The sequence below is a fragment of the Cebus imitator genome, unplaced genomic scaffold (assembly GCF_001604975.1).
Source record: "Cebus imitator isolate Cc_AM_T3 unplaced genomic scaffold, Cebus_imitator-1.0 Scaffold588, whole genome shotgun sequence".
In the NCBI taxonomy this organism is placed as follows: domain Eukaryota; kingdom Metazoa; phylum Chordata; class Mammalia; order Primates; family Cebidae; genus Cebus; species Cebus imitator.
In genome coordinates, this window is record NW_016107903.1 from 809,381 (window position 1) to 824,363 (window position 14,983).

At 38.0% G+C, this 14,983-nt stretch overlaps 1 protein-coding gene across 1 annotated transcript in view; it reads right to left on the reverse strand.

The window, feature by feature from the left end:
• The window catches only part of OSBPL11 (oxysterol binding protein like 11), an 81,264-nt gene that overhangs the window by 27,669 nt on the left and 38,612 nt on the right, over positions 1-14,983 (reverse strand). The window contains exons 7-8 of the mRNA XM_017516439.2: positions 14,006-14,151; positions 7,069-7,209 (exon numbers count right to left, since the gene is read on the reverse strand). Coding sequence (XP_017371928.1) covers positions 7,069-7,209; positions 14,006-14,151 — 287 coding nt within the window. The remainder of the gene's footprint in view (positions 1-7,068; positions 7,210-14,005; positions 14,152-14,983) is intronic.

Here is a 14,983-nt window from a genome sequence, read left to right on the forward strand (position 1 = left end):
AAAAAAAAAAAAAAAAAGCATACTTAAGAGGAAACGCAAACCTACCCATGACTAAACATAAATTCAAAAGGGTCAGAAGAAGCTTAAAAAAAAAACCCTCAAACTTCTAGACTAGATAAAAGTAGCACGAGGAAAATGGCGTTAAAACTCAAAGTAAATGTTAGCCATGCCTTTTCTCCTTTCCTATGTCAAAATCAATTGTAGATGAATGATCAAGACATGAGAAGGGTCAATAAATCTTATTCCCTGAGAACAGACTAAAGAGGTCATAGACCAAAACCACAACATATACTTAATCTTAAGCACAGGAGAACTATTGAAAATAGTTCTCCTGTGCTTAAAACCAGGTAAGTGTAAGAAAGATTAAATATTTTACTTAAAGCAGAGTTGGAGAGGCACTGCAAAATGGTTCAACGCTTTGAGAAAGCAAAATCTGGCAATATTTTTCAAGAGCCCTAAGATGTTCTTACCCATTTAGCCTAGTACTTACTGTTCCAAGAATCTACCTTAGGAAATAAATAATTGAATGAAGGAAAAGCAATATGAAAAAATAATTAGAACAACCTGCATTTTAACCTATGGTTTTAGCTAACTGAAGAAGGAAACTTGACTATTACACTCATTTAAAAAGATGGTTTTGAAGATGATACAAATAATACAAAGACAGTGGATGTTGCAGGTTCAGCTGGTGAATTGAACACATGCATCTTAATTTCACTTTCTACCGAAATTCCATTGAAATATTAACTTCATATAAAGACAAACCCAGAGATACCAGGAAAGTAGACAAAACACAACAAAACTTTGAGAGTTCCTAACTAGTAAGCTGAATCTTAGGCAGTAGTTTACAATATGCACAGATTCCTGAAGAGGCTCAAGAACTGACAGGACTAGGTACCTCTGGATCTAGGGGTTCAGACAAATGCTAAAATAAAAATAACTGAGTAAAATCTCTATGCAAAGCAATTAGATGGCTAACTTATCCCCCCAACTCCACTCTAGTAATTTATTGTTACTCCAACTCTAGTAATTTATTGTTAGTAAATCCTCTCTTGGACCTCAAAGTCTAGAGGTTTAGCCTCTGGATAGTTAAACAAGGTGGTCTATTCTCTAGACTGGTGAATAGCAAGGACTTCTAAGAGAGTGGATACCAAGTGGCAGATCACAAGGGCATTTAATAACTCCATATAAACTAAACGTTAACTATTAACGCTCTCTCTCATGCAGGCTTCTTCTCTTTTTGAACTCCTTTTGACTCACCAAGTATGAGATGAAAAAATTTTTCTTCTGGGAAATTTGACTAAACTCAGAGGAAAAACCTAATGATACTGACACAATTTGACTAAACTCAGAGGAAAAACCTAATGATACTGACACCAAGTTTCCCAACAAATGGCCCATCCAGATTATGAGACAATGAAAAACACAGGGGCCACCTAAGTGTTAACGCTTAAAATCAGGTTTTAGTTTCCCTAAACTTAATTGTGGACAGAAAATAAATACTGATTTCTGACAAAACCTCTAACTAGAAATATAAAGAACAAAATAAACAGACTTGGAGGAAACAGAAATCTCAAAGGAGGGGAAAAAATAAAAATAAAAAATATTATCTTCAGAGAAATAAGAAGATATTATATATATACAAGAATGCTTTTTTAAAAATTCAGAAAATTTAAAAACATAACGATAATTAAAAGTCAAAAGAAGGGTTAAAAAATAAAAGGTGAGGAAATCTTCCCAAAACACAGAAAACAGACAAGGACAGAAAAACAAAAGTAGGAGAGAAAAATAAAAGATCAGACCAGGAAGTCCAATGGCCACATCAGGATTTCAGAGAAAACAAACAAAAAATGGAAGAAAGAAAATTCACTGTGATGGTTAATACTGAGTGTCAACTTGATTGGACCGAAGGATGCAAAGTATTATTCCTGGGTGTGTCTGTGAGGGTGTTGCCAAAGGAGACTAACATTGGAGTCAGTGGGCTGGGAGAGGCAGACCCACCCTCAATCTTGATGGGCACCATCTAATCAGCTGCTAGGATAAAAGCTGGCAGAGGAACATGGAAGGACTAGCCTGGCTTAGTTTTTCGGTCTCCATCTTTTTCCTGTGCTGGATAGTTCCTGCCCTCGAACGTTGGACTCCAAGTTCTTCAGCTTTTGGACTCTTGGATGTTCCACCACAGACTGAAGACTGTACTGCTGGCTTCCCTACTTTTGAGGTTTGGGGACTCAGACTGGCTTCCTTGCTCCTCATCTTGCAGATGGCTTATTATGGGACTCTACCTTGTGACTGTGTGAGTCAATACTCCTTACTAAATTCATATATATATATATATATATGTCCTATTAGTTCTGTCCTTCTAGAGAACCCTAATATAATCATCGAAGAAATAATTTAAGAAAATTTCAGAGAACTTAAAACATAAGTTGTCACACTGAAAAGGCCCACCAAGTGCCCAGACACAATGGATAAATGAAACCTACATCAATGTCACAATACTAAGACATGACAAAGAGAAAATTCTAAACAATTTCAGAGAGAAAAACATACAAAACAAGTCACCAACAAAAGATCAGGAATCAGGATGACTTTAGTCTTTTTACTAGAACCCGGTAGCAAGGAGATAACATTATAAAAGAAAATTATTTACAAGCAACAAATTCTCTCTTTTTTTTTTTTTTTGAGACAGAGTCTGGCTCTGTCACCCAGGCTGGAGTGCAGTGGCGCAATTTCGGCTCACTGCAACCTCTGCCTCCCAGGTTCAAGTGATTCTTGTGCCTCAGCCTCCTGAGTAGCTGGGATTACAGGTATGTGCCACCATGCCTGGCTAATTTTTGTATTTTTAGTAAATACGAGATTTCTCCATGTTGGCCAGGCTGGTCTCAAACTCCTGGCCTCAAGTGATCTGCCCGCTTCGGCCTCCCAAAGTGCTGGGATTACAGGCGGGAGCCACCATGCCCAGCCACAAGTAACATATTGTATCTAAACCAGCAATCAAACATGAAGGCAACACAGACATTTCAGATGCACATTTTCACATTTGCTTCTCACAGACCTTTCTGAGAAATTAAAGGAGGATGTTTAAAAATGAGAGGCAACCAAGAAAGAAGAAACAGATACAGTAAACAGATTTAGCCAAAGAGAAAGCTAAAGGAAATCCTGGTCCAGATTAGAATGATGTGATTCAAGAGAAAGACATACTGAAGACTGTCATCCACATGTTTCATGATGCCATTTTATCATCTTTTCAAACCTGAGGAGAGAATAGCCTAGTGAAACCGATCCCAAGTTTATCTGTATTTGGATTGTGTTGACTATCTGCTGGTGAATTTCTTATTCTCCTCTCCATGTTCTGCTGTCTCGATTGGCTGAAGACGCTTATTTCCCCCACAGATGCCTGCTGACTTCAATCTATTCCTGAGAGTTAGAGGTAGGTCAGTTTGCTTTGAAACTGAAAATACTGAGCAGCTCACTCCCCCAGCCCACATTCCTGCTTGATGTCCTGTAGCTGGCTCATACCAAATGCTCTGGGATGTATATCTTACAGGACTCACAACTTTGCCTTCTAATTTCACCAGAAACGGCTGTTCTAAACTTTCTCAGTAACTTATAAAAAGCTAAAGCCAGAGACGCAAATGTTTAGCTTGTCTTTCTACGAATGGCAGTATGGTCTTTTCCTTATGCTAAGCTTGTGTTAGCTATTCATTTTTTCCTAAACATCATTATGAAGCATAAAAAAGTGGTAAAACTATAGCTAAAAGTAGAGGGATAATTAACACAAAAGTCAAGTAAATTGTTTTATGGAGGACACAGTAGAGGACTACAAATGAGAGGGAAACTCAGAGATTCCAAGTTCAGGCAATGTTCTACAACTTAATGTCAGAGGAAGATACGTGGGTATTCATTTTGTCTTTTTTCTTTCAATGTTTATATGTATTCTATTCAGTATTCTGTGTGTTTAACACATTTCACACACACACACACACACACACTAACTAAAAAAAGGAAATAAAACAAAACTGCATATAACTATGACAGCGTGAAGACAGACTGGACAGGAACACCAAAAGTGAGAGCTGTGTTATGTTAGGGTAGTGAAACAGATTTTCTAAAATTTTTTGTGCTTATACTAATTTCATAATATTATTTAAAAAGGAACAAAATGAGTAGTAGGAAAAATGTACATTACTTATTCACAACATGAAGGCTAGGGCCATGGTTATCTTCTTTGTTGCTGTCCCAAGACCTAGCACGTTGTCTGGAATATAACAGGGGCCCAGTAAATAGTCATTAAATAATTGTTAAGATAAGAGGTAGCTGTGACTGCAGTTTAGTCACCAGGCTCTTCATTTATTTTTATTTATTTGTTTTTTAAGATTGAGTCTAGCTCTGTTGTCCAGGCTGGAGTGCAGTGGTGCAATCTCAGTTTACTGTAACCTCTGCCTTCTAGATTCAAGTGATTCTCCTGCCTCAACCTCCTGAGTAGCTGAGATTATAGGCATGTGCCACCATGCCTGGCTAATTATTTTGTTTGTTTTTAGTAGAGATGGGGTTTCACCATGTTGGCCAGGCTGGTCTCCAACTTCTGACTTCAAGTGATCTGCCCACCTCAGCCTCCCAAAGTGCTGGAATTGCAGGTGTGAGCCACTGTGTCCAGCCACCAGGCTCTTTAATATTGCCTGAAAAGTGTAATTCCATTAATGTGTAAATGTTCTTAATTTGTGGTTGGTTAATATTAACATAATATATGTGTGATGTGTAACACATGCAACTTTTTTTGTTTGTTTTTTTTTTTTTTTTTGAGACAGGGTCTTGCTCCATTGCCCAGGCTGGACAATCTCGGCTCACTGCAACCTCCACCTCCCAGGTTCAAGCAATTCTTGCACCTCCAGCCATCCTAGTAGCTGGGATTACAGTCGTGCACCACCATGCCCAGCTAATTTTTGTATTTTTTAGTAGAGACAGGGATTCATCATGTTGGCTAGGCTGGTCTTGAATTCCTGGGCTCATGTGATCCACCTATCTTGGCCTCCTAAAGTAGTGAGATTACAGACATTAGCTACCACACCCAGCCACATATAGCTTTTTAATCAACAAGGTACAAATGTGGAGAAAGTATAGTATATGCAGTTATTCATCAGAGAACTTTTATCATGTGGATTATTGTCTACCACAGCACATTTTTTTTCAAATGCACTTATGCCCTACAAACCTCAGTGCTATTCTTGTGCCTTATAAATCCAAATCTACTCAGGGGCTGCCAACACCATACTAATGAATACCAAACAACCCCTCCAGAAGACTATTCATTTTTAACCAATTTCACAACTATGAGGTCTTTTCCAAACCATTAATATAAAAACACTTCCAGAACAGAAATGATTCCCAGTTGAAATACTGAAGCTAGATAAATGAAAGCTTTACGGTTTCTTTGTTAATTCCTAAAACGTCTTCTTCTTATGTGTTCTATTTATATTTTTAGATGAATAGTTCATTGGAGACAATGTTTTAAATCTACCTTCAATGGCATCAAAGAATCTCCAATTAATACCTACCTCCTAAAGTCAATTTTGAAATTCCATACTAATGCAAAATTGTTTCATCAGTGATTCAAAGTAAATAATCCTACAGTAATAAATATTTGACATATACAGGTTTTGAACCTGATTTGCTTTTTAAATTGATGTCATGGATTGTTAAGACAAATTAAGCCACACTAGTTAAATAAACTGACAACAGAGAAAACCGGTCTAAAATTTAAAACTACAGATTAGTGTTTCTCAAACTTTAATGTATATATGAATCATCAGGGATTTTATTCAAATGCAGATTTTGGTCCACTAAGTCTGGGACTGGGGCCTGAGATTCTGCATTCCTAACAACTTTCCAGGTGATGGTGATGCTACTGGTCTTCAGATGACACTTAAAGTAGTAAAGCTTTTGGCCAGGTATGTGCTAACTGTAGTCTTGGGGTAAAATCTGGCTGCCTATTTTAGTAAATGAAGTTTTGTTGGAATACAGCCATGCCCAATCCAGCATATTGTCTATGGTTGCTTGTATACTACAAAGGCAGAGTTAAATGGGTACAACAGAGACCTATGTCCAAATAGCTGCAAATATTTACTATCTGGCCCTTCACTGAAAAAGTCTGCAGATTCCTTTTATAGATAATACCCCAAATATATGATCCGCATGTGGGAAATAAGTGGAAGTGTCAATGCCTTTCATAGTTTTGTAGGATTACATAATTTTCTCTACATTTTCCAGTATTGTATACCAATGGATCCCTTCTATTTTGTTCTGAAACTCAAAGATGATTGATTGGTATTACTTGCCAGACAACTTCCTGCTGCACAAAAAAGCCAGAAAGCCCTAGTTTTTTTCTTTTCCTGTGATGGAGTCGCCTAGACTGGAGTGCAGTGGCATGATCTCAGCTCACTGCAATCTCCACCTCCCAGGATCAAGTGATCCTCCCACCTCAGCCTCCTGAGTAGCTGGGACTACAGGCCACCACACCTTACTAATTTTTGCATTTTTAGTAGAGTAGGGTTTCACCACATTGGCCAGGCTGGTCCCAAACTCCTGACCTCAAGTGATCCACTTACCTCAGCCACCTCCTGAGATGGGGTTTTGCCATGTTGGCCAGGCTAGTCTTGAACTCCTGACCTCAAGTGATCTGCCTGCCTGAGCCTCCTGAGACAGGGTTTCACCACGTTGGCCAGATTGGTCTTGAACTTCTGACCTCAAGTGATCCACCTACCTTTGCCTCCTGAGACGGGTTTTACTATGTTAGCCAGGTTGATCTTGGATTCCTGACCTCAAGTGATTTGCCTGCCTTGGCCTCCCTAGGAGAGGGGATCATTTGAGATCAGGAGTTAAAGACCAGCCTGATTACAGATGTGAGCCACTGTGCCTGGCCAAGAAAGCCATTTTTTATGAAAATAAGAAATGGTGATCAGGAGACTTAAAAAAAAAAAATCATAAAAAATAAAAAGCCCTGACATGAACATGAACAATTACTGGCACAGTCCTTAACAATCTCCATAGCAAGCTTATATCATTACTTACTCTCGTTAAGTCCATGCCTAGTTTGAGCTGTGACAAGAGATGTAAAATGACACTACGTTGTTCTTCTACAGCTCCCAGGTCATCCTCTTTGTTGTCACATGTATCCTCTATCTCATCATCTGTATTTATTTCTTCAGGCTCCTTGATGGAAAACAAAGCAAAAGTCTAGTATTTGAACTACCTATTCATATCCATTGAGAGCAAAAGTACAAATATCAGACTTGAAGGCATTTACATTTGACCTAAGTAAATCTGAGTATGGGCAAAAATCTTGCAGAAATGTAACTATTTGTCCATGGAATAAATTTCCTTCAAAGACCCCCATTATTGCTGATATTGACCATATTGCAGTTTTGATATATATATATCACATATGAACTATTTTTCTCTTTTGGGAATAAAACAGAATTTTGCAAAACCAGTAAACAATGTCTCATCTGACTCTTAGGCCTTGCAGGCTTTATGCATCAGACTGGAAACAGCACTACTACTGTAAGTAAGTTCAAATGTTTTAAGACTTAAATATTTGCCATTTTTTAGCTTAAAACGATATTAAAAGTGACATATATCACTTTATATATATATACACAAGGTAATTATATAAAGTGATAAGTGTGTGTGTGTGTATGTGTGTGTGTGTGTGTGTATATATATATATATTTTTTTTTCCCCCTTGAGATGGAGATCTCACTCTGTCATCCAGGCTGGAGTGCAGTGGCTTATCTTAGCTTACTGCAACCTCTGTCTCCCAGGCTCAAGTGAGTCTCCCGCCTCAGCCTCCCAAGTAGCTGGGACCACAGGCATGGACCACCATGCCCAGGTAATTTTTTGTATTTTTGGTAGATATGTGGTTTCACCATGTTTCCCAGGCTGGTCTCGAACCCCTGAGCTCAAGGGATCTGCCCGCCATGGCCTCTCAAAGTGCTAGGATTACAGGCATGAGGTGTCCAGCCTATAACCTACATTTTGATATTTGCTCATGAATATATTTTGATATTTACTCATTCTTGAAGTTCCCAGGAGGAAGTCTTAGGGTTGAGGAGAATGCTTAAGTGTAAGAATGAAAACCCTGTATTTGCTCATGCAGTCATAATGTCACAAAAAATTATCTGCACAGCTCTTCAATCAATCAATCACTAAAACAGCTCTGTGGAAAACCTTGTTAGCATCTTTGTGTGAGAGGGCTTTACATAGTATAACTTTTGGTATTCTATTACATTTTAAGTCACAAGGATTTTAAAGGAAACGATTTTGTTAATGTCTGTCTTTGATTTTTCCCTCCCACAATCAAATCCTATCATATAAGAAGCCATCTGTTCTACACAAAGAAAACAAATCCTGGCCAGGCACAGTGATTCATGCCTGTAATCATAGCACTTTGGGAGGCCCAGGCAGGAGAACTGCTTGAGTCCAGGAGTTCAAGATCAGCCTAGGCAACATGGCAAAACCCATTTCTACAAAAAGTACAAAAAATTAGCTGGCAGTCGTGGCACACACCGTGGTCCCAGCTACATGGAAGGCTGAGGTAGGATTGCTGGAGCTTCGGAGGTGGAGGTTGGAGTGAGCTGAAATCGCATCACTGCACTCCAGCCTGGGCTACAGAGTGAGACCCTGTCTCAAAGAAAAAAAATCCTAATCAGGTATAAAATCAAGAACTTCATTTTCTCAAAACATGAAAAATATAAAATATAGTGTCAGTGTTAAAAAAATAATGGGTTTCTGGGTATTCTTTTGCCTTTATCCTCTCTTTTTTACTCCTCCCTTATATCAATGAAATCTGTATCAGCTCACATTCTGATAAAGCAATTAATGATCTAGTTCATTTCCTTACATGAAGACCACTCAAACAACTAATGTTTACATTTATCAGAATTACTTCTGTTTTTATGACCTTGAGGAGTAATCTCAAAGGCTTTCTCAATTCCTGTTTTTAACGGCTAGTAAGAGTGTGAGAAGGTATTTTCTGTTACGTAGCATAAATCAGTTGTACAACATTGTTTAAGTCTACTTGTGAATGTTTATGGACACCAAATATATTATAGGAGATTAAATCAAATGTTGAGAAAAACTTTTCTAGGTCTTGATTAAATAATGTTCTCCATGCCAGGCATGGTGGTTCGCATGTGTAATCCCAACACCTTGGGAGGCTGAAGCAGGTGGATTACTTGAGCCCAGGAGTTTGACACCAGCCTGGGCAACATGGGGAAACCCTGTCTCTACCAAAAAAAAAAAAAAAAAGCTGGGCATGGTGGTATACACCTACCTGTATTCTCAGCTACTTGGGAGGCTGAGATGAGCGGATCACTTGAGCCTGGGAGATTGAGGCTGCAGTGAGCCATAATTGCACCATTACACTTCACTCTGGCTGACAGAGTAAGACCCTGTCTCAAACAAACTAAAAAAGTTCTCCAATCCTCTGAAAAGGTACCATTACATCTGAGGTCAGAAGCTAGGTTATGAATAATGCAAATATAGCTTTAATGCTATAGTTTATTTTATGGTTTAGAATGTTCTCCAATGAAAATAATATTACATTAAAGAAATAAAACTTAACATGGTAGAAAAACTATTTAAAAGGATACAGTTTTTGTTTCTATAAAAAGTCATATCACTTATTAGAATATAAAAAGAGAAATTAGGCCAGGCAAGGTAGCTCATACCTATGATCCTAGCAGTTTGGGAGGCTGAGGTGACTGGATTACCTAAGCTTAGGAGTTCAAGACATGCTTGGGCAACATGGTGAAACCCCAACTCTACAAAAAATATAAAAACCAGACAGGTGTAGTAGCTCTTGCCTTTAGTCCCAGCTACTTGGGTGGCTGAGGTGGGAGGATTGCTGGGCGGAGGATGCAGTAAGCCGAGATGGCTCCACTGCACTCCAGCCTGAGCAACAGAATGAGACCCTGTCTCAAAAAAAAAAAAAAAAAAAAAAGGATATGAATACCTAAATGCTGATTCTAAATCTTGGTATGAGTGAAAGAATTTGGAAGCTCTGCTTTCTTTTTGAAATAATCTCTTCTTGGTCATTATGCCTTTCTTAAAGAAAAGCTTAAGGTAAAAATACATTACTAAAATTCAAATAAACATGTCCAAATGTATAAAATCCCTATAAACTCAGAATGGTTAGCAAATACAGTGGCAAAAGCTGTCAAGTTTCTAGGAATTCACACTATTGGAGATTGCATGGGAAAGGGGAACCACAGTATTTTACAAAACTCATATAAACTCCATTTCTGTCTTTCTAATTTCTGACTTGAGGCAAGAAGAAACTACAGGCTTCATTCTAGTCTCACTGGGATTTACTTTCTCCCTTAGCTGGCAGCAAAAAAGTCCACCATTATAATACAGGTATCTAGCTTATATTAACACATATTTCAAAAAAGTCACCTGTGAAGCTTTTGGAAAATTCAGTTTATTCTGGTGTGCTTGGATGGAGTCTAATTGCCTTTGGAAATTTAATTTTTTAATTTTTTTTTTTTTTAATAGAGACAGGGTCTTGCCATGTTGCCAAAGCAGGTCTTAAACTCCTGGGCCGAAATAATCTGCCCACCTCGGCCTCCCATAGTGCTGGGATTATAGGCGTGAGCCACTGCACCTGGTCCAGGAAATTAGAAAAGAAAAATCTTTATCTATGTGGTTATTTGTTTTCCACTTACAGTAGGTGATATACTTGGTCAACTCATCATTTCAAAAGATTTGGAAATACAGTGACCTTCTTCTTACCTCTGTACCTTGTCTCTAACCTGACCCCAACATGCTTTGTGCTCTCAATTTAGATGAATAAAGAGGTTGGTGTATCTGACCTTTAGTTTATCATTTTTCACTTACAAATTATATCTCTAGCTCTAATAGGGATCTCCAAAACTTTGGTTCCATTATTTTAATTGCTTTTTATTTTTGAGATGAAGTCTCGCTCTGTCGCCCAGGCTGGAATGCAGTGGTACAATCTCGACTCATTGCTACCTCCAACTCCTGGGTTCATGAAATTCTCCTGCCTCAGCCTCCAGCTGAGGACTACAGGCATAGGACGACAGAGTAGCTGAGGACCACAGAGTAGCTGGGACTACAGGCGTCCACACCACATCCAGCTAATTTATTTTTAGTAGAGATGGGGTTTCACCATGTTGGCCAGGTTGGTCTTGAACTCCTGACCAAGTGATCCATCCACCTTGGCGTCTCAAACTGCTGGGATTACAGATGTAAGCCACCACACCCTCAATTGCTTTTTTTCTTTTTGAAACAAGGTCTTGCTCTATTGCCCAGGCTGGAGTGCAGTGGTGTGATCTCGGCTCACTGCAACCTCCACCTCCCAGGTTCAAGCAATTCTCCTGCCTCAGCCTCCCAAGTAGCTGGGATTACAGGCACAAACTACCACACTTGGCTAATTTATATATACATATATTTTTTGGAAATCTTTTTTTTTTGAGACAGAGTCTTGTTCTGTCGCCAGGTGCCAGGCTGGAGGGCAGTGGTGCAATCTTGGCTCACTGCAATCTCCGCCTCCTCGGTTCAAGCAATTCTCCTGCCTCAGCCCCCTGAGTAGTTGCTAGCCACCACACCCAGCTAATTTTTATGTTTTTTTTCTTTTTCTTTTAGTAGAGACGGGGTTTCACCATGTTGGCCAGGATGGCCAAGATCTCTTGACCTCGTGATCCACCCACCTCAGCCTCCCAAAGTGTTGGGATTACAGGCATGAGCCACCACGCCCGGCTGATTTTTATATTTTTAAGAGATGAGGTTTCACCATGTTGGCCAGGCTGGCCTCAAACTCCTGACCTCAAGTGATTCACCTGCCTCGGCCTCCCAAAGTGCTGGGATTAGGTGTGAGCCACTGCACCCAACCCCTTAATTGCTTTTTATATACATTTATAATCACATATCCTCCTCTCATGTAAAATCCACATGTTTATAGTTATACTAATCCTTTTCTCTCAAAAGACTCTTTCTTCTTAATTTTACTTTGTGAATGGCACCACAATTTTATCTAATCATTTAGGCTCAAAAACTTGGGACTTGACTTGATCCAATCCTTTATCTAGTCAGTCACAATCCAATTGAGTTTTCATTTGAAATGCGCATAATCTATTCATTTGTCCTCATGTCTACTTCCACATCCTTCTATTCACATTTTATTCCAGTCCTATCATGTGCCAATCTTCTTAAACATAGCACATTCTTCCCCATGATCAAGATCCTATTGTCAACTAAATCCTTCTGCATGATTTTTATGTTCTTTAGGGGCAAAATTTACACTGTATTTTAGGGAGCAGTGCTCCTGGAAGTTTCATTTCACAGAGGACAACATGAATAGTGCCATTTAGAGTTGTAAAATTTGAAAATACTGTGATCATTTCCCATAAGCCAGGTGTTCTACCAAATTCATTTTATCCTCTTAACGATTTTACAAGGTATTATTACCCCTACCTTACAGATGAGGAACTTGAAGCTAAGAGTGGTTAATTAGTTGGTCCACGTGTTAGTGAATGGCATATCCTGGGTTTAAAACTACCAGGCAAGCTTTCTCCTCAATAAATACACATGCCTTAGGGTCCTTGCTAGTATTAGTACTCCATCTCGAGATTTCCTTTCTCTTCCTCCTCTCTTCAAATCCTGTCTCCTTTCAAAGCCCAATTCCAATCCCACTTTCTCTCCAAAACATTTCTCATGTACCCCACTCAATGTCTTCCTCCTTTCTCTGAATGCCCCTATCCCAATAGTCTACATGCTATCCATTTTTAAAAAAACTATATTGCTTTATATTATCATCTCATTGTTTCAATGTGTATGTTGTAACTCCAGGCAGATTATAAGTCTCTTCAGTGAAAAACCTGTATCTTCCAGTTTGTGCTTCTCCTCTAATTCCTAGCATTGGACTTCTCATATACCAGATAGCTTAATAAATACTTACTAACTGCTGATTCCACAAATGAGCTAGTCAAACAGCTATAGAGAAAAAAGCATCTTATACATGATTGTTTTTTCTTCTCCCTTTGCCAACCCTTGCCCCCACTGCCTGCCTTATTAAGCTAACACTTTTGCCAACTTTGGAAGTCCCTGTGTCATATATTTCTTTTAAGAAGCAACTTACGAATATATAAAGTACCATAAACTGTGCATTACTCTTGACTCAGTAATGCTACTTGGTAATATAACTTAAAGAAATAACCCAAAAAATAGGAGAAAAAAATGGAAATGAGATAATAAGTACAATTCAAAAAAAAAAAAAAAAAAAAAAACCCTCCAAACAAGCTAGATATTCAACAGTAGGGACATTTATTCAATAGACTATTTCAATCTTTAATTATTCCTATGTTGTACTGACAACATAGGAAAATGCTTATCAAGTAAAAATAGCTCAAAATAACAGATGTGAACACAAAAGGCAAAAAAGGAATCAATATGATTTGTTACAGTGGTAGATTATGAATAGAATAAAACACTCTTCAGCTTCTAAGAAATGTGGAATGAATAATAGTTTGTAAAAATATAAACCCTAAGATTATGTACTATTTTAAGTAGGGTAATACTTGAAACAACTGGCTTGGTAAAGTGCTTATTACGAAAAAGACAACTTTTAAGATTATAAACAATAATAAACAATGTTAAGATAATGGGTTAAGAGATGTAAGAGATAAACACTATACAAATCTCATTAGATAAGTTGTTTTCTAGAAAAATATAAATTTCAATTTTTAAAATACATTTTTATCAAGCAAAAGTAAACTAAAAGTTAAAAGAGCACATAATTTCACCTGGAAAATACCACAAGTTTAATATAAAAGACCTTTTCAAAAACAATGCAGTTTAAAATGTTTTAGAATCAACAAGAATATTGCTCAGGTGTTGACATGCATGCCCTGATAATGAAAAGAAAACTGATCCTTTTTCAGCAATACCTAATTTTTCACATCAAAATCATATTTTTATATTACCTTACCCTTGCTAATAGTCCAGATTCTGCAAAAGACTGCTCCTCTGGGACTGCCACCGGCTTACTCTGCTCAGTTGCAAAGAGCTGATCAGCTCCATTTTTATAGTTGTTTGATAAAGATATCTTTGGTTCTAACCACTCGATTGTCGTTCCTGATGAAGTGAGAGAAAACTTTCGCTGAAACTTGCTCATAATCTAGAAAGTTCAGCAGATGTGGATTTTATTTGACAATTTTATTTCGAGCCTACAAGACTAAAAGCAATTCAACCTGTCAAGAGACCCTGCAAGACAGCCACTTATATTTCATTAGCATGAGCACCATGATTGGATATTTTAAAACAGAGCAACTTGCAACTTGATATCAGACACTATTTAAAAGAAATCGACCCCTGAACAGGACTGAATTCACTTCTTGGACAAGTCTGCAAATCACAAAGTATATTTCCAACCTAATAGTTGATTTGCTGTCCTTGTCCTCCTACCGATTAAAAAGTATGCAATTAGCCTTAGGGAGCCACCGCTACAGGAGGAATCTGGGATTGTGAAATAGTAAAATTAGTTTTAATTTAGGATTGAGCTTTACTCTCGGCAACAATTTTCTAATCAATCAAAATAATCTCCTGGATCTAATTTAAGAATTGCAAATACATGTCCTTTTTTGAAATCATTTTTAAAAAGCCCCATATAACTTAAACTGAAAGACTCTTCTACTGAATAAATAATAACTGACCCAATGAAGACAGTGGTCACATTTGGAGACCTGTCATCTTCTCGTTTAATGATTCAAATGTCTCTTGTTACCCTCAACTAGTTTAACAAAGTGGATTCTATGCCTAATCAATAATGAAAGATGTTCCATTTGATTTCAGAGGCTGATCTAGGTTTCACAGAAGCTTGGTTATAGAATGCTACAATAAGGGATGCTCAGACTACTGCTGCAGAAATACAGGAATAGGAAATGTAGTGTCTTTTTTTTTTTTTTTT